This window comes from Toxoplasma gondii, chromosome XII, assembly GCF_000006565.2.
Source record: "Toxoplasma gondii ME49 chromosome XII, whole genome shotgun sequence".
Classification (NCBI taxonomy): Eukaryota; Apicomplexa; class Conoidasida; order Eucoccidiorida; family Sarcocystidae; genus Toxoplasma; species Toxoplasma gondii.
The window spans coordinates 4,279,739-4,298,447 of NC_031480.1; the positions used below are offsets into that span (position 1 = coordinate 4,279,739).

The 18,709-nt window shown below is 52.0% G+C and overlaps 4 protein-coding genes across 4 annotated transcripts; 3 read left to right on the forward strand and 1 right to left on the reverse strand.

The window, feature by feature from the left end:
- Window positions 1-161: 161 nt before the first annotated feature.
- On the forward strand, window positions 162-2,150 carry TGME49_248970 (leucine rich repeat-containing protein; the record flags this gene model as incomplete). The annotated part of the gene is made up of 5 exons (XM_002367200.1): window positions 162-243; window positions 473-644; window positions 939-1,104; window positions 1,324-1,678; window positions 1,861-2,150. 5 exons carry the CDS (start codon window positions 162-164, stop codon window positions 2,148-2,150), a joined length of 1,065 nt encoding a protein of 354 aa, XP_002367241.1.
- A 2,583-nt stretch (window positions 2,151-4,733) lies between these two features.
- TGME49_248980 (NudC family protein) lies at window positions 4,734-9,030 on the forward strand. Its single transcript, XM_002367201.2, has 3 exons — window positions 4,734-6,224; window positions 7,002-7,162; window positions 7,565-9,030. The coding sequence occupies exons 1-3, from the start codon at window positions 5,474-5,476 to the stop codon at window positions 7,805-7,807; spliced, it is 1,155 nt and encodes a 384-aa protein (XP_002367242.1). The 5' UTR covers window positions 4,734-5,473; the 3' UTR covers window positions 7,808-9,030.
- Window positions 9,031-9,176: 146 nt separating this feature from the next.
- On the forward strand, window positions 9,177-12,281 carry TGME49_248990 (hypothetical protein; the record flags this gene model as incomplete). Its single annotated transcript, XM_018780883.1, has 2 exons — window positions 9,177-9,429; window positions 10,005-12,281. 2 exons carry the CDS (start codon window positions 9,177-9,179, stop codon window positions 11,909-11,911), a joined length of 2,160 nt encoding a protein of 719 aa, XP_018635021.1. The 3' UTR covers window positions 11,912-12,281.
- A 366-nt stretch (window positions 12,282-12,647) lies between these two features.
- On the reverse strand, window positions 12,648-17,105 carry TGME49_249000 (regulator of chromosome condensation (RCC1) repeat-containing protein). Its single transcript, XM_002367203.2, has one exon. The coding sequence runs from the start codon at window positions 15,148-15,150 to the stop codon at window positions 12,973-12,975; it is 2,178 nt and encodes a 725-aa protein (XP_002367244.1). The 5' UTR covers window positions 15,151-17,105; the 3' UTR covers window positions 12,648-12,972.
- Window positions 17,106-18,709: the final 1,604 nt, after the last annotated feature.

The window sequence follows — 18,709 nt, forward strand, 5'->3', positions numbered from 1 at the left end:
TCGCCTTCAGCATGCATGAGGACAATCTATCGGGCGAGGAAGGGCTCGCAGGCCCCGTCTCGTCCGTTTTTAGCGGATCCCGTGAAACCCTTTGTGCTCGTGAACACACAACAACTGACTCTGACAGTCAGGCAACATCAAGTAACCAACCATTCGTAGAAATGGCGAATAACAGCGAGACGGCATCCGGCCCTCCAGCGGTACCAGCCATGACCAGAGCACTTCTACGTCAGATCTGCAAAGGTAATATGGCAAAATCCCACACGCCCGAATTCCAAACGTATGTTAGGACCTCAGAAACAGTACACTTCGAATCTGTCGGAAAACTAACCGCTGATGCGTGGCCGGAAATGTGAAAGAGTGTTATCGACAGGTTTATGGGCCTAGGTAGCGGCTGCAGTTGATCCGCGGAAATCGGCCCATATGCTTGTAAAAAAGGAAAATGTGGTGGCATATCTGTTCCTGTTCACAGAAAGCGGACAGTATGAGACTCCAGCTCTGAATGACAAGTTGTATTTCCACTTTCGAGGCTTCACTAAGATCGAGAACCTCGACAACTACACCAAAGTGAGGGCTCTCTGGCTGGAAGGAAATGGCATTCGCAATATCGAAGGGCTGGACAATCTGAAGGAGCTGCAGTGTCTGTAAGGCCGCCTTCTCAAAAACTGCGCGTTCAGTGACCATCGCAACACACGTGCAGAGACCGGAATGCGACAGAAAAACAACTGGCCAACTTGGTGGCCGCTAAATTCATCAGCCAGAATAGAAAGAGGGAAAGATGTCAGAGGCATCGAGTCGTCAGTATTGTCAAGTCTAAGCACCGCTGGAAACTCGGGTGAACGACACACATGAACTTCCGGTTAGCTGCTGTTCACTGCGGAGTTCTTTACTTGTTAGAATGGGAATAAAGGCCCTGTGTGATTTTCCGAAATGAACAGGTTTTTGCAACAGAACTGCATCAGGGAAATTCAGAACCTGGATAGCTGCACAAAACTAGTCACGCTGGATCTTTCATATAACTGTATCCGAAGAATTCAAGGTTTGTCGTCCCTTCCGCATCTGAATAACATCAAACTCGCCTACAACGCCTTTGAGACAATTGATGTAAGTATTTCTCGGCTGAGCACAGGCACCTGGTGTTCCCGCTTGCAACGGGCGCAGACATCTTTTATCCACATGAAACGTCTTGAGCAGGTCGTCGCCATTCTTGTTTGATATAACAGTCCAATAAAAGCGAGGCACCTCACACTTGGTCGCCTCACCAGTTAAATCAATGTTAGAACGCTGCTGCAACGCGTGCCGTATCTCTCATATCTGTCACAGGACATTCGCGGCCTGGCCGAATGCCGAGCGCTAACAAATTTGGATCTCTCGCACAATTACATAGACCTCGGAAACTCAAGTGAAAACAGTTCCGACCTCATTTGGCCCTCTGCTCATGGTGAAGCGAATATGGTGGAATCACTTCCAGAGGGGGTTCCCTCCGGCAGCTCAGCGAGAGCTGTTTCATTAGTTCCCGGAGGGTGTGACGCGGAAGCCCATCATGTCCAGAGTGATTCTGACTGGCTTGTAAATTTCATCGAGCTTCTACGACAAGTGCCAGGGCTGACGTGCTTGTATTTCCATGGAAACCCTGTGATCCGAAAACTTTCGTATTACCGCAAACGCATAGTTGCCGGTAAGCGCTCCCGTTGATTCTGGACTTCCTGGTTTGATCGTCCTCTCCATTCGACTGTAGTATGGCAGGGCTTCGAGTCTCCACGTCCTCAGACACGGCAGACCTGGTGATCCGAGTTTAGACTGCAAAGAAGCACGTCAATATACCAGTTTCTGCGATGTGTTTTTCTCCTGGCCTCTTAGGCCTGCCTGGCCTGAGGTACTTGGACGACCGCCCCATCAAACCCATGGAACGACAAGCCAGTGAAGCCTGGGTGAATGGAGGAAAGGACGCCGAGACAGCAGCCATTAAGAGATTCAAGGACGCAGAAAAAATGCAGTTCACCTGTTATCTGGAAGACTTCCGAAGAATGCAAGTACGGAGAAGCGGCTTGGCTCTCGTTTCCACCGACATTCTTCACCCCACAGCAGACGCGTTTCAGCAGATCCCGTCAAAAATATGGGTAGCTCCACACTCAGAAGTTTATTCCTAACATGTGGTTTTTGTATATCATTGCTGAAATCTTCGCCCACGAGTGGTTTGCAGAACAAATACAAGGAAAATGTGCGCAGAGCGCTTGACCGAATTGCAAGAGAAGAGGCACAAAGGGCGCAGACGGCAGCTTCAAGGGGTGAGCGAATATTAAGTCGAGAGCCTCACAGAACATCTAACAGGAAATCCCTAGCTAGAACTTGCATGCCCTTTGTAACTGTGTCGTGTCGCACTTTCACTCTCACCGATTTGCAACACGACCCCGTGAGGGGGTCTGGGGCGCAGAACATTTATTGCTTGCTTCCAGCACTCGTCCTGTTCCCCCATTTGATTTTATGAAAAGTTAATCGGGCGCAAAACCCACCGAAATACGTTCTTTGGTTCACTTCGCAGCTACGCCCGCTGAAGCCAGGGTCTGGACTCAAGAAGAGCAAAAAAACGAGATAGCACGGGCAGATGCCGTTCGGCGACGCTGGCTGCAAGCAGCAGATACAGAGCAGCAAGCGATTGAGATGCCTCGGAGCGAGACTCATTCATCAGGTTCGAGGAATAACGACCGTAGTAGCATAGTCGCTGCTGCAGCTGAAGTAAGGGGGCAGCTCTTAGAGACGACCACGTGGAGGAGACCGCCGCAAGAAAACACGAATGAATCTCTTGGCCATTCTTTCCTTGGAGTCGAACACGATGCCCCTACGTCCGTAGGCGCATCCACAGACTCTCACGACCTAGGTAAGACAGCGCTATGCTCTAAAAATGTTACGACTTGAAGGTTTTTCTGGTCCGGTGGAAAAAACATGTTTCGGCAACAGGAAGAAGAAACGTGCTTTAGATTTCAGTTCGATTAATCCAGCACAAGGAAAGTCTTCCACCAGGTCCGATCCCCCAGGCGCCGCTTTCTCGATTACAGATATTCGACTGAAAGGGCACCCTCTTAGGTGTCACGTACCAAACGTGGCCACTGAGTCGACGGAGCAGCACGCTAAGCACTTGCGACGGGATCTCATATGCCTCATTCGTCTTGTTTCATGAAGAGCCACAGACCCAGGTCTTGTCAACGCACCTTAACAACACGGTGCATGTCTGAGTGTCGCTGTCTGCGCGCAGCTACGATCTCTGATGACTGCGGTAGGGATGCCGCTCCTTTGGCAGGTGGTATAGACGAGCTACCTTCACTGGAATCAGATGTGCCCGGGTCTCCTACTTCCGAAAATGCGCATTTTGTCACTCAAGACCAGCAGACTTTGGCGGTACGGGACACAGAGGTTCATGTGGAGAAACTTCACGACATGAGTAAGCATAACAAGGATTCTACTCGCACGTCAACTGCCGACATTGGCGTCTCCAGCAGACCCCGCAGACGGAATCCCCAGTCACCGGCGTGTGCAGATGCCGAAGCAACGGTTTCAGTTTTGAATGACGACAGCTCTTTGTCAGGGTCTACCACGGTGTGTACAGGAGTTCAAGTGGAGAAGCATGCGTTCCGTTTTGATAGGCTGGACTAAGGGTCATGCAATCCATGCGTCACCGCTGTTCAAAATATAAGGAGCTGATTTCCGCGATTCCAGGAAGATCCTTGATTACCCGCATGCATACTAGATGTCCCCACATGCTAGACCCTTCGTTAATGCTGTTTTTCCTTCGGCTTAACCGTGTCTACTCTGGAGTCGCGCACATTCCCAGCATGACACCGCCAACTCTGTTTGGGATGTGTCCCCTGCTATATGGTGCGCTGATTTGTTATGCAACACAACACAACCTGGTGTTGCACAGGAGATACCATCTGGTTGTGTCCCAGTGACAATTGGGAAGGATTAATACTTTGGATTTAAAATGAGAAACTAGGTTTGTGCGCACCCTTGGTGCACGAATCCGCGTGGCTAGCAGCAGGAAAAACTCTGATCAGAAGGATGCCTTTCTAGTCACCAAATGTGGTGTTCAGCAACTTCCGTTCTATCAGGTTTGTCACGTTCACCGGTCCGGATACGCCCACATCTCCGGTTGCGTTGCCACATCTGCCACATAGATGATTGAGACAAAATAACGCACTGTACTTCCTCTCTTCTCCATAAAGAACCTACTCACACACCATATGAAGGTGTCAAAAACAAGAATCCAGGGAGAAGCTACGTCCTTGTTACTGCTGTTGTTGGTTCGTGTCCCGGGGCAGTTTGAAGTTAAGGTTTTCACAGGGTTACACTAGCCAGAAGGTGGGGTCGAAGTTTCGAGGTATCTCGCTCCTGTATGGGCGTTCATTTCGAGTACAAAAATTTTGCTGGAGCGAAACAGTCCTCCGTCATGACAATGTTCATCGAAGTCAATGGAAGAACGGATCATTTGGCACCTTGGCCGCACGTGGAGAGGCGACTGGCACGAACACACTCTTTCTTCGAAAGGATTCGTGGAAGCAGATCGATCAGAAGGAACCGGGCTGAGTGTGAAATACAGAGTGACGCGGGACATAAAACCCACAGTAAGTGGGTCTGTAAGACACAGCTGTTGCTTCAGTACGGCAACAGCGCATGCCACAGTGAGTTGCCGGCTTGTGAATACAACGTGCATGCACGAGTCCGCAAACAACGGGTGTACAAAAAAGATCCTCAGCAACAAGCACGTGACATCTCGTTTCGACAACTTTTATTCGTCTACAGTTTGGCATGGATTGCGGATTCACTCATCTTCTGGGCATTCAGCGAACGCCTCATGGCGCGATCCCGCTTTGGAGGTGCGTGTTACAGCGGGCAGCGAGAAAGGTGACATTGTTGTCTAGTGAGATAGGGGTTGTGTGTACTGTGCTTTCCCAGTTTCTTCGAGCCTTCCCTCAGTGGTCCCTTTACTGTGCATGTTTGAAGTGTTAGCGTGGTGATGTGCGGTATTCAGCTGGCAGTGAACAAATTTTGGCCACAGATGCGTACATGTAGCAAGGTACATACACCGCGTGGTCAACACACTCGTCCGTCGGTGCGAGTGACTCCTCACGAACAAGAATCGTTGATGACCGTTTTTTTTTTCGGGAAGAGCAGCACTGGCCTTTGTTCCCGATTTGTCCTGGTTCCTCGCTCGTGCATGACAATTTCTGAGAAATCGCGAACGTTGTCCTGTTTGCCGCGGACGCACTCCCATTTCAAACCGGTTCACTGTTGTCTGAACGAGGGAAAGTACGTCCAGTCCTGCACTTCCTGGGTACTTTCACGACTCGTGAAAAACCCAGACAGACATGTGTAAGACCGGCAACCACGTGCCTTCTGCCCTGAAATCTGTGTCGTTTCCCGCGGTAATTTTTTTGTCCGCCTGGCCGCCTCTCTGCCCACAGAGACCAGGCACACCATGCCGGACTCCAGGGAAGAAGCCCTGCAGCGGGCGCAGGTGCATGAGGAGTTGCTGCTGAACCTTGCCCGACACCACCCAGACATAGAGAGTCTCTTGCAGACCTTCTTCGACTTTCTCGAGCGACGAACAGACTTCTTCCATGTTATCGAGTCGTCGGGAGCTTCTGCCGGACTCGAATCCCCAAACATGGGATTTCGGGAGGGCCGTGCGGAGGCCATGGTTCGCCAAGCGTTTTCGAAGGCGCAGATGGCCTACAGGCGACGGGCTCAGCCCCACCTTCTGGCCCAAGTCGGAGCGGTGCCCTCTTCACGTGGAGAAACGCCAGCTTCCGCGAAGACTCAGGCGGTGCCATGCACGGGTGCGGAGAAGCGCGGCAAGTCAGAAAACGTGGTGGCTCGAGGTGCGCTGACCACCGCGGGCGTCTCCGCGGCGTCAGACCCTAAAGAGGGACACGTAGGGAAGCCGGAGAAAACGCAAGAGAGCCGACAAATGGCGGAGTCTCGACCGGAGACGGAAGCGACCGAGGCGCAGAGATCGAAGGAGTTCAGGAATACCGGAGTGACTTCTTCTCAAGGTACAGCAGGCAAGGAGCTGACGACTTGGAATGGAGGTGTGTGCGAGAACTACCGCTGGACACAGTCCTTCACTGACCTCACGCTCCAGTTCCGTCTCGACAAGAACAAATACAGAGGGAAGAAGGACGTGTCTGTCTCGATCACTCCGACCGCACTAAAGGTTGTCGTAGCAGGTATGCGAAGTCCTCAGCCAGAACGACCTGGCGTTGTCAGTTGTCTTCCATTGACAGTTTCATTCCTTTTCTTGGCGTAAACAACCGTGCTTGGCCCGCTGGAGAAACACTCTTGCTTGGGAACCGCTATCGAGGGTTCTCAGCTTCCTCAGGACGGCGTATTGAGCGTATTCCTGAGCTTCCACGGGATCCTCTTTTCCTGTGGCTTCTAGAGACTTCAGGAATCATCGTGTGCCGTCAAGACGGAAGCGTTCTGGCCCAGAGCTAGGGACGCGCTTTGCTTCTGCGCAGACACCTCTCCTTCAAAAAACTTCACACATGGAGTTGTGCCTCAAGAGGGAGAGGAGCGAATTGAAGGGGTCTGCTGGAATCGCAGGCCTGTGGTAGGAAAACGCTTGGCGCTTGAGGTTTAACTCTTTTTCAGTGAAAATGAGAAGAAGCAGAGAGCTGTCCTAGCGTCGGAGTGAGAATCTCTGCTTCCTGAAGATGCGTGCACGAATTCTGCATGCGGGTACTCCCATAGAAATGTTTTCGTAGATGCATGTATAAATGTACATCATTGCCTCACCGTATATATACCGGCAAGATCCTCCATGGTGCAAAAGCATGCTTGGGAGATTCGCGCGTGCGACGTGGCAGTGCTGTAAGGGTGGTCTATCTTTATTTCGCGAGTGGTACGAGTGAGAGACGAGACTGAAGCAGAATCTGAGCCAAGAGTTTCTGTTAAAGAGGCGTTTCGCTTTGCTGTGTTGTCTCTATCGTTCTCGCCTAAATCAGGTGACGTCCTCTTGGAGGGCGAGTGGGAGGATCACGTGAACGCGGCCGAATCTCTTTGGCAAGTGGAAGACGGCCCGTATCTACTTCTCTCAATTGAGAAGGCGCGAGAAAATTGGTGGGCCTCTGTCCTCAAAGGCGAGAAAAAAATCGACACGACAAAGGTAAGACCATCCTGACGCCAGCGAGGACGGTGCAACAAGGTCGTGAGTACGCTGTGATGCCACATAACATTTCTAAGCGATACGATGGTGTATATAATGTACGCATATATGTGAATATGTACGGGTATTTGGTGGATAAGAGAGGAGAGCGTCTAACGTTGTGCACCTAGGAGGGCGTTGGTCATCATTTTAATCTGTAAGCCGTGCACTTACGTTGTCGCTTCTTTTGATGCCGTTCTTTGCACCGTGAAAGGCTGTACCTCGTTTGCATGCGGTTCGAGGTACTGTCGCATTCGCGTCTGGAAGGTGTTTTCACTTCGCTTTGTTTCATGCTTTGTTGGTTGGATGCCTCGTGTCCGCGATGCGTTGGTTTGCTGTCTTTGCAACTTTGTTGGCGCGTAGATTGAGTCGGTCAAGCGTGTGGAGGACTTTGACGCCGCAACCCAGGCCCATATTCGGAAAATGATGTTCGACCAACAGCAGAAGTTGCGGGGAGAGAAAACCTCAGACGAACTGGAGAAGGAGGAACTTCTGAGGAAGGCTTGGGATGCCGAGGGCTCTCCGTTTGCAGGCACCCCTTTCAACCCATCCCTCGTTAATTTTCAGAGCAGTCTACCATCGGGGTTCATGGGTGGTGGGCCTTGAAATGGACCACAGGGATTTGCGAATCCAATTTCTAGAAGCATCTACAGAAACGATGCCTTAATTTTTCGTTTTCCCTGAGCTCGGTGCTGTGTCAATCTCTCTATTCTCTCGCGTAGCCATGTCTTTGCCAGCCAGCAGCCTCATCGAGGCAAACACAAATATTGTGCCGCTGATTCAGCGTTACGCCGCTCAAGGAGAAACCGCACACTTCAAGAGAGCTCCGCACTCGGGTGTTTCCACTGCGTCAGGTGCCAGTATATATCTATGAAATTCACTGGGTGCGCATCTCGTGCGTGAGTTTGGTTTGCCACCTGTTTGCTTTTCCGAGTTCCTCTGTAGGTGAATGCTACTTCTGGAATTTACATTCTATGTGTCATCATTTTCTAACACAAGGCCTCAATGAAATTGGGGAATCGAATCTCGAAGACAAAGATCGGCCCGGATGACTTGTCCATTTGCCGGGCGGACTGACGCATCTGCATCTTTATGGTATTTGCACCCGTTCCCACCTCACGCAGAGGAAACATTGGACTGATATTCACCGACACTTTTAGCTCTCCAGAACGCAGTGAGCGGTTGAACACGATGGGAAGCTGATTCCGTGGAAAAGGGTTACTGCGGGTTGGCTTCGAGCCACTGAATGACGCAGGTTTGTGTTATTCGTGACCCGATTTCCTCATGTGAGCAGCGTAAACACTTTATGAAACGGACAGACACGTCGTTTTAATACTAATCAGTAAAAAACAAAGCGTTGTTTTCCCGTGTGTCTGACCGCACGCGAATCACTGCTATGCGAACCGCATCTTGATTCGGGGCGCGTGCCCGCTGTCCGCGATAAGCCGTCGTATTGCATGGTACATTGCCATGTATTGTAACACTTTGTTGAAAACTGAACCAAACAGAGCTTGCGTATCATCATAATTTATGTGGGGGGTGTGCAGAGTTAACACAGGAATTTGTGGCACGCGTTTTGTTCCAGTGGTTATGATCGTAACAGCCGCTACAACAACCGCCCTGCGAGCTGTTTCCGGTGGAAAGCGAGTCACGTGAGTGCTTGTTCACACCAAAAACCTTTCTAGAGGAGCTGTTTAAAATGCCGTGCACAGAAAACTTCCACCGAAGAGTCAGTCTTTTACAAGGCTGCGAACTCCAGTTAGTACGGGTTCATTTGGAGTCCCGCTCCCAGGTTCTGCAGCTGGTGAAACTTGTGGCAATCAAATGAGTTCTGTGATTTTTAGTGAGGTGACGGAGGGTTGAATACAACCACAACAAGTCCAGCACAGTATAGTGCCTTCCTTTAACGAGTCACCGGGGCCCCACGTGATGCCTCCTCGGGCTGCTGCTGGCCGTGTGAGATTTGACAGTTCGCATGCGTTGGAGCGGCGGTCCGGCGACCGCGTCTCGTCCGCAAACGACGCTCAGCACACAGTCAGTTCCGGAGATGGTCACGGGTTTCCTTGTATTTTGGTTAAACGGTCCAACTAGCAAAGAAGAACATCTCTTCGTTTATTGTGGGGCCGATGTGGGCAAATTTTCTCTTCTTCCTCGCCCACTGGTCAGCGAGTGTTTCCACGTTCACTGGCCGGGGGCAAGAGCTTCCCCCCGAGACGTCCGCCACCCTGGTGAGGAAACGTTAAATTTTTTTCGAGGAAAAGCTGCTTGTTCGCTGTAAATTTTTTTGGGGAAGTTACTCTTCTTGTGAGTCGCAAGCAGCTTCAAGTTCGGGACGCTCGACATTTTGCAACCTCGAGACGGTCGAAACATCAGAGACGAGCGGGTCACTCGGACAACGCACGGCGGTGCGATCCACTGCCCAAACAGGCGATCGTAGTTGCTCTGTGAACTTGCCGAGTCTTCAGGTAGATGATTTTTGTGATGGTCTGCGTGTAGACGTGATTTTTGCATTCTGTTGTGGGCCACTCTGCTCAGCTGATTGTAGCATGCCTGTGATGCAAAGGCGGCCAGTGAACGCCACGTGTGTTTCCGGTGTTGTCCCGAGGCTTGACGTGGCTCTCAGAGATGCCCCGTGCCGTACGGCTTTTTCTGCTTTGCGTTCTCGGGCTGGGAACTGTAGAGAAACTGCAGAATGTAGTGTGTCACAGTCATACAGCAGGACCGGGTCCGCATGGGCGCTCGCGAACCAGCGGCGACGGTAGAACAGTCGTCCGCGTTGCGATTATTGGTGGTGGGATTGCAGGCGCAGCAACGTCAGCGTTTTTGAAGGCGTTAGAGCAGCAAATTCTCTCAGACTTTCGCCGGAGAGGATTGTGGAACCCGAACAAGGAAGATGGGACGAAGCCGTTTGAGTTCGAAATCGACTTGTACGAACGCGGCAGCCATTATGGGGGGAGACTGGACTACGCCGTCGTCGACGGAAATGTCGTCGAGACCGGTGGTGCGGATATCGAGGAGTCTAACCTCTGGCTATCGACGTTCCACAAAATGTTGAATAACCATATTTCCGAGAACGGAAACAAGGCGGCTGCTGATGAAGATGTGGGCAGCACCGGAGATGCCGCCGGTCCTATGCCTCTGGCTGAATTTGAGTCGTCAGTCACCCGCACGTTTCTTATCACGCGAGACGGTGGAGTGCGTGATGTTTCTATCCCCGCTTTTTTCCTCGCGCTACGAGGCAACGGCCAAGGGATACTGGAATTAATGCAGGATACGCAGAAGGGCTGGAAATCTCTCTACTCGAAGCTTGCAGGGATACCTCTGTGTGTGTATGTGACACGTGACCTGTTTCTGCAGCCTGATTTCGAGCATGGAAGTGGTGAAAAGTACGAAGAGTTGTGTGCCGCACCTAAAGGATTCACCTCAGGGTTAGAAATGGTGGACAGTGTAGGCATGAAGCCTCTAACAGAGAAGACGTTTGCCACCCAAGCGGCAGAAACCGGCCTGACGCCTGATGGCATGGATTTTATGAGTGGGGTCACGCGATCCATCTATTCGCAGGATATAGAGGAAATCAATGCTGCTGCTGGAGTCGTAGCCATGCTGGGGAGTTTCGGTTCCTTCTTCCAAGGAAAGCGGTACTCGGGCCGCGTCCTAGTGGAATATCTTATAGCGCGGTTCACTTCAAACGCATTCCTGAACTGCGGCATTAGGGACGTACTTGAAGAGCCACAGTCTGGCGCAAGACAGGTCACCAAAAGCAGGAAACGATACAGACTGCGCCCAAGACTGGAAGGAGATTCCTGTACCGCAGAAGCGCAAAGGCGTTTGGAATCCATCTTATACGACTTTGTAGTTGTGGCTGCGCCCCTGGAGCTCTCCGGCGTGCGGCTGTACAGACACCGAGAAGACAGTTGGAAGGAAGGTGAACGTACGCGTAGCGAAGCATCCGCACTGGAGCGGGTAACGGTACCTCCGAGGTCTTGGCGGACTGTCCATTTGGTTTATTTCGTTGCCGATGCAATCAGGTGGACCAACTCACGTAGCGTGTCATCAGAGGAGGGAAGCAGGTCAGGCGACATGTCTCACTTGATTCTGAAAGCTCGGCCCAGCGGTGCTTCCGCCGGTGCCTTTCCCGAGTTCTACGTCGCCGGGTGTTACGGCCATGCGGTAGAGGATGCGGGTCAAGACGTTTTCCGGAGAAAAGTGTCTTCAGATAAGACTGCAATGGGTCTGGACCTGGGAGAGAACCCCAGGGACTACACCGCTACCCCGGAAAGCGATGACGTAGCTCCCGGGAAGAAAACGCTTTGCCGAGTGGCCTCCCCGCAGTGGCTGACGGATGAAACTCTGGAGTCCACTTTTGTCAATCCTCAACACATTTACAGGCGCAGGTGGTTAGCAGCATACCCGAATCCCGCGCCATTTGACCCCGTTTCAACTTCTGCGACGGCAGAACAGTTCTCCAGTTCTGCATCAAGTGCTCAGGCGTTCAATCTCAACGCGTCTCCGTCAGAGCACGCCTCGCGAAAGCGAACAACTACGCAGCATGCTGTACCGGAGCAATCGAATTTTATCCTGGCCGATAATGTGTTCTACCCAAGTGCATTTGAATCAATCTTCTCGTGCATGGAGGGACAGGCAGTTTCTGCACAGAACGCAGTGAACCTGATCAGTAACAGTCTCGACATATACTCAGGTGAAGTGTAAACGGCGTGGAGAGGTGCCGACGTTTACTACTCTGTGTGCGCGCTCGATCCATTGCGATTCTTTAGTAGTTTTGATGGGTCGAAACGTTGCAAAATGCTGGTTGTGGCACCACACAGTTGGCAGTGGAGTGGGTGATCGAGTGCGTACGAGACAATTTTGATTGTGTACACCGCAAAGTTGAAACCTCTCTCCAAACGCATAAGCGTCGCGAGTTTGCAAGTGGTGTCTGGGATACACTTGTGTTTCCTCTAGCCATCGAATGCAGTTGGCATTTTCCTCGAAACACCAGTATCGCCTGTTGCGATCCGGAAAACACGCAGGTAGTCGGTCTTCTTTCTCTGCGAAGACGCTTTGCATTGATACGTCGAGCTTAACAAAAAGAGACTATTTAGCGAGACTTCCTTGCAGAAAATAAAGTTTCATCATCTCGATGATGTATAGCTGGATGCCCTGGGGTTGTGGACAGCCGAATGACCCTGCAGCGAAGATAGTTTGTTTGCATCGAATGATCATGAAGAGCAGTACGGTTCCACCCTTCATTAGTACTTGCAGTTGCAGCTACCTCGCTACCAGCAAGCAATCTCTTGAGAAGACAGTAGCTAAGTCACGGCTACCCCTACATGGTACCATGCGCCAGCTATGAGGCGCGCTCAAAAACTGGTCACAAAGGTGGCAGTTGCGCTCAGTAGTTCTTTTCCAGGTAAGCATAGCCGAGCGTTTTTTAAAACGGTTTCACCTGACGTTTCAGTTTCATCTCGATCACGAAAAGAGGAATGAGGTGTTCGCAGCGGCAGGCACGTGGACGCCACCACGCCACAGTAAGACACGGCAGTCGAGTTGGCGTGTCAGCATAACTTGAAAGCCCTCTACCACTCACAATGAATCTTCTCGACAGAACCGGACGCCTAGGTGCAAACTGGCAATCTAGCTACTCCAGACTTTTCTTCGTTGGGTCTCGACTTCCAGAACAAGTTAGTTCGTCATCTCGCGGTTCTAGAAGAAGCACGCCGGGCGTGTTTGTCTCTGCTTTGCCTGGAAACTTCGTGCATGTTGCGTCTGTTTCACTCAGTAAAATCTGTCTTCCCCGTCGATTCTACAAGCGCGAGCGTATGAGACTGGCCGCACCACGCTGCAACGACCCTTGATGTTTGCTGGGCTTCTTCACGATCGTTCAGACCCGTCAGTGCACGTGAGTCTGACGATGGCCGTGATTGACTACCGCGAGGAGACCTGTTCCAAAGTTCTTCCACTAACTGAGGGGAATCTCTGCTGGCTGCTACGCTCTCAATGGCGTCTCCCCTCCCTAGCTGGCCCTCTCTACCTCGGCCCCACATCCAGAGACCGCCTTCTTGTGTACGTGCTGCAAGGTGGCCACCTCCTGCGACAGTATCCAGAACTGTTCCACTAGCGTGTTTCTTGCCGCCTGGTTGAGCCTCCAGCGAAATAAGGACGGGCAGAGCCGCGTCGCTCCGTCCATTTCCGCACTCACCGTCTCGGCCATAACCCCATACAAAAACTTCCCCCGTCGACGTGGTGCAGCAAGTGAAGAAGTGGCCGCATCGAACTGAAACGACTCTCTTGTCAGCGAGTGCGTCGACTCTTCGAGGCAAGAGAACAAACCGCGACTCCTTACCCAGGCCTAGCTGGCCGTAATCGTCACTACCCCATGTGTAAATTTCTCCGTCTTCTGTCAACGCGGCGCAGTGAGAGGACCCACAAGCAACTTGGACGACCTTCTTCGGCGTTCTGTCTTGAGAGGTTTCTTCGCTCTCGGCAAGGCCATAAACTTCCAGTCTCCTTGGTGTAGGAACATTGAAGGAAAGGCCAGAACTGGGAAAAGTTGAAGTCGAAACTTCCTTCCTTCGATCCTCGGATCTTCGGCCTGCCGGCACCGGCGGGCCCACCTGTCCGCCTCGTCCCTCTCCCCACACATAAAGTTCTCCTTCCTCAGTGACGGCGGCGGAGACGTGCTTGCCACATGCAATCTGAGTCACTCTCTTCCCGCGTAGAGCGCCTTCCACTCGGCCACCCACAAGGCCTTTCTCTTTCTCCGTTCGTCCAGCCCACGGACTGTTTGCATCATGTGCACTTGAGGCTTCTTCGGTGGCGAGCGCATCTATATCTCCTTCGCCTTTATCGCCTCTTAGGACGCCCCACAACCAACTCCTTCGCTTTGTTCTCGCGGGATCTCCCGCTTGCACCGCCTCAGCGCTCTCCGAAGTCTCTACGCGTCCGCACTCTCCGTGAGCATTCCCCCCCCAGCTATAGACTTCCCCCGAGTCTGTGAGAACCAGGGTGTGGTCCTCTCCACACGCGACGGCGTCCACGCGAGCCGAAAGGCGACAGAGACCTTCCACGCACTTGGGAAGGGTCTGGACCGCAGTCTCCGCTATGCCCGAGGCAGACAGGTGCTTTGTTGACGACCGGTAAGGCCTGCCACCCGGCGAGGCTGACGCAGGTGTTTCTCTTGGCCAGTCATGCCCCAGACGATTCTTTCCACCCCGCCCCCACGTGAACACCCGGCCCAAAGAGGTGCAGCAGACGGAGTGGAAAGCGCCTGCTGCGCACTGAAGGATAAACTCTCCATCGTGGAGCGCTGACGCTGGAACTGGCTGCGGTGTCGACACACTCAGAGCGCTGCCGCCCAGACCTAGCTGGCCGTCGATGCCGCAGCCCCAGCTGTACAGTATGCGAGATCTGTCGGTGGAAGAGCCCTCTGCCTTGTTTCCGCTTCCAGGTTCCGAGCACGATGCCACGGCAAGATGGGAGAGCCTTTCTCCCCGCCCAGCGAGACCGAATCCTCGGAGGTGCTCTCTACTTCGTGACCTGTGATCTGGTACCTTTTGAGACGGGACGTGAGAAACGCAGCGCAGAGCGGTGTCTTTCTTTCTCTCGCCAGAAGCCCTCGAGCCCCAGGATAAACAGACGCAGCAAACCGCTCCCGTGAGCGCTGCCCCAGAAACCCATTGGACGCTGCGGCGACAGAATTGCTTCTGTGACCCGTGCCAAGCCTCTCTCGTCCCGTCGAAGTCTCTGTTCGAGTCGGTCACAAAAGAGAGGAATCCACTCGTCAGAAGTGCCCTGCGCGTTGAACCGCATCGCTGCTGGACGGGGATGTAGTCACCGGCAGACGAAGGGGAGAGTCTGCCTGGGGTTGAGGCGGCTACTTTCGAAGCAGACACCGCAGCCCACCGAGCCCCTTTGGGACGAGACGCGAAGATTGCAGCCGCGCTTCGCATGCTTCTGTAGAAACATCCAAGAGAAGACCGGGAGATGGTGGAGACGCGCGCGCAGCTCTGCGCCCGACACGGAGTGCATGACCAGCGAACCTCCGTGAAGCGAAAGAGTTTTCCGAGAAGGCGAATAGCAGGGAAGGCAGACAGTGTGGATTGCAGAAGCGCCAGTGAAGGCACACAAAAGAAAACAGCGCTCGTTTGTAATGCCCACAATTTCCGTGATGCGGAAAACTCGAAAGACCCTAATATGCCAGTACGCAAGGTGTGCCTGAGAGAACAGGAACTTTAGACAGCCCGTTCGAAAGCACTAGAATGCCGTGCGCTCGGTTCTTTTCCTCAAATCTGAGATTGTGATCGGGGACTACACAAGACCTGCTTCAAGACACCACGACCACGAACACTTGATGAACCATAATGGTGACAGCCGCTTCCGCGGCTGGAATATAAGAAGCTCGAAACGAATGCACCAATGAGAGTGGGGAGTGATCTCTTCGAACGGCGAAGAACTCGAAAGTGAGAGGAGGGAAGAAGTGGAGGGTGAAGACAGATAAACAACAGCGGGGAAAGCTCCTGCGCAGAGTGGGAAGAACCTGACAAGAAGATGCTCGAGACAAGCGCGACGAAAGAGCAGATTGAAGACTTCGAAGAAGAGAAGATAACCAGGAACAATATGACAGAATTTAAATGAAAGAAGGAAGCCAACTGAGAGAGCAATGGAAGCAAACCAGCGAAACACACCTTTTTTTCAACCACATGCTAATTCAACAGCGGTTCAATTTGCGCATGCACACCGGGAAAAGAAAACGAAAAAAAGCGCTCAAACTTGATTGGCTAGCTCAGCACCAGCTGCCACAATTAGATTTCGCTATAGAGCAAAACAACACACTTCTTTCGGCTAAAATCGTAAACGGAAGAAGCTCGATCCTACATACACAGCATGAATCGCAATCGTGTGAACCTTCACTCTTCTCAATACTACCCAAGTGTCGCTGAGCTTTTTTTGTCTTGTGCACTGTAACACTGTTGGTCTTGAACATGAGATCCCGACTCGGTAGTTGAGGTATCGTTTTCCAACCAGCTGCAGTGTTTCTGCCTTGCCAGCTGGCTCTTGGGTACAGCGTGCCCTATCCACCCTCAAGAACGGAATCGCGTAAGCACTCGAAGATGCTTGGAGCAAGTCTGTTTGGGAGTCATGTCCTTACTGCAGTGCCTTGGCTGGATCACCATAGATGTCCCTTTGAAGTATTTGTGGCCCCGGAAAACGTAGAGTTCAGCTGGCGGCTCATCATGTAGGTGTATGTTCTCGGGAGATGCCATTATGCGAGTATTCCCAGTTGTTTCTATGAGGCTGCAAACATGAAAGTACAAACGTATGCCCAGTAGAGTCTATGTTAAACGCCTTCATCTGTTGATTGGGGCAACACAGTGTGATGACAAAGAAAGATAACGTCACGCCAACTTCCCGTATTCGTTTAGAACATCCACGCACTTCCGACTGTCGCGCTTGACATACTGCCTGACCGTCAGCCTCATCTTCCAGGGCAAACGGCTGTCCGAAACTGTTGCAGGTAGCGGGGACTACCACGTGTGGCTGGATGGCGAAACGCGTCGTGTTTCGTTGAGCTGTTTAACTACGCACCCGTGAAGCAGCAAATGCGAGGGGGCCACCATGGCGTGGCACCAAAAATTCGTTGTTTGGCTCAGACCTTGCCCTCTCAGTTCTTTCGTCCAGTCGAACGGTGAACTTCCTTCTTCCTCAGCTATTCCTGCCTTTTTCTTGGAATGACGATACCTCTAGAAAATTAACCCTATAACGAGTTGCTCTTGCATAGAAGTGTGTGTGTCTCAGTGTGCGGGGTTGCATTGACCAGCAGATATGACTGGCAGTTTGTTCGGTTCAAGTCTCACGCTGGAAGACTTGGCTATCTCCTGCTATCTTGTAGCAAACTCAATGGAGCTTTGAACGACTCACGTATTACAGCGCACAGTTTAATGCAGTTGTTCTCTATTCTCGACACATGCCAAGAAAAAGACACGGGTCTCTTGTGCCTTTGTGCGCTCCAAGGATGAAAGCCGTTTCAGGTTTGGCGAGTTTTCAGCGAACATACGAAGCTTGTCAAACATAAAATGGGCAGACGTATCTTCAGTCCAAGGCAGGGACGGGCTGTGTGTATCTGGTTCAGGTCAGCGACAAGCGGCAAATTACGTTGTTGCAGCATGCTAGTGCCGCTCTAGCCGTCACTCCCCCTTACCTAGCTAAACCAAAGACAACCACGCGAGTTTGTTTGTCCACTGCACTTTGTCGTGCCTCCCGAGCGTCACTCAGGCAAAGATGACACCATTTAAAATACCTTTACGCTTGCCAGACGAGGGATCAAGTGAGGGTGCCTCGGATTCAAACAGACAGTTAATGGGTCACAACAGTGGTGGATAGCCTTCCATTTTGGAAGAAATCCAGTTGGAAGATGTGGTGTACGGTTAAGCCTCTCGAAGGTGAGGAATATGGTCAGTGCACCTTTACGGTAGCCAGAAACAGTGTGGGTACGAGGGAAACAAGAGATCCGGGCATCCCAGTTTTCCTGCTGGTGGTGTGCTCTGTGACAGCGCTACAATACCGTCCCGGTGTCGGACAGGTGGTGCTCAGCTGGGTCTCTCCCGCTGACGTTACTAAAACGCGGCAGTTCCACGATGAAACTAGTGAAATCGGAAACCATCGAGAAGCCCGTGGAAGCGAACCCCGGCGTTTATCAGGCGTCAATGAACCAAGCGATTCAGGTAGCGCAGGCGGCTCTGTCAACATACCACGTTCTACCTCTTCTATCCGTCTTAGTGCATCTTAGACAAGGGAGCGTTCACCTGAGCCTCCTACAACATGTCCAGAATGAGAGCATCTAGATGTCGACATTGCAAAGGATGTAGAGGAAGAACAAGAGAAACCTCGAGAGGAAAGCCGTCGGTCACAAGCGTTGCACGAGAAGAAATCTGACTTTTGGAAATCGACTGAACAGAAAGATACAGATGGTGCTGGGGGCACGGAGACGACACAATCACAGCAGCTTGCAGCAGAACTATAAAGACTGAAAAGCAAGCATGCTTCAGTCCTTGAGGCGAGGTCAAGTCTCTAGAGGAGGAGGCTACGCAGAGAGGGGAACAGCAAACGAAGAGAAGAAGGGGAGTTAACTCGACGGTGCGTTATTCGGTCAGCGCTTCAGGAGCTGCGCCTCTCACGCACCCTAAACCGTTCGCTTGAACAGCGGCGTGAAGAGCCCAACCTCGCCTTACTGCTGGCACGGTTCCGACGGCAGAGGATCAGTGCCTCTCTGCAAAACCAGACTGCTGGAAATGATGAAACGACTGTGGAAATACTCGCAGTGCATACCCGAGCAGCACACCTACTTCTAGCAGTTACCCGGGGGGAACGGCGGGGACCCGGGTCATAGAAATGGAATAAAATTTGGTTTGCAAGTGGGGCGTTCACAAGAGAGCTGTTTCTTTCTCTGCATTTACCCAGTGTCAATCCCTTCGTGATTATCCAAAGAGGTAATGCTACTAGTGTCGGCGA

Excerpts from the sequence above, each read along its gene's own strand:
- TGME49_248980 (XM_002367201.2), top strand. The coding sequence starts at position 5,474 with ATGCCGGACTCCAGGGAAGAAGCCCTGCAGCGGGCGCAGGTGCATGAG. Across the intron at positions 6,225-7,001 it reads ACTAAAGGTTGTCGTAGCAG|GTGACGTCCTCTTGGAGGGC; the intron begins GTATGCGAAGTC and ends CGCCTAAATCAG. Across the intron at positions 7,163-7,564 it reads AAAAAATCGACACGACAAAG|ATTGAGTCGGTCAAGCGTGT; the intron begins GTAAGACCATCC and ends GTTGGCGCGTAG.
- TGME49_249000 (XM_002367203.2), bottom strand. The coding sequence starts at position 15,150 with ATGCGAAGCGCGGCTGCAATCTTCGCGTCTCGTCCCAAAGGGGCTCGG.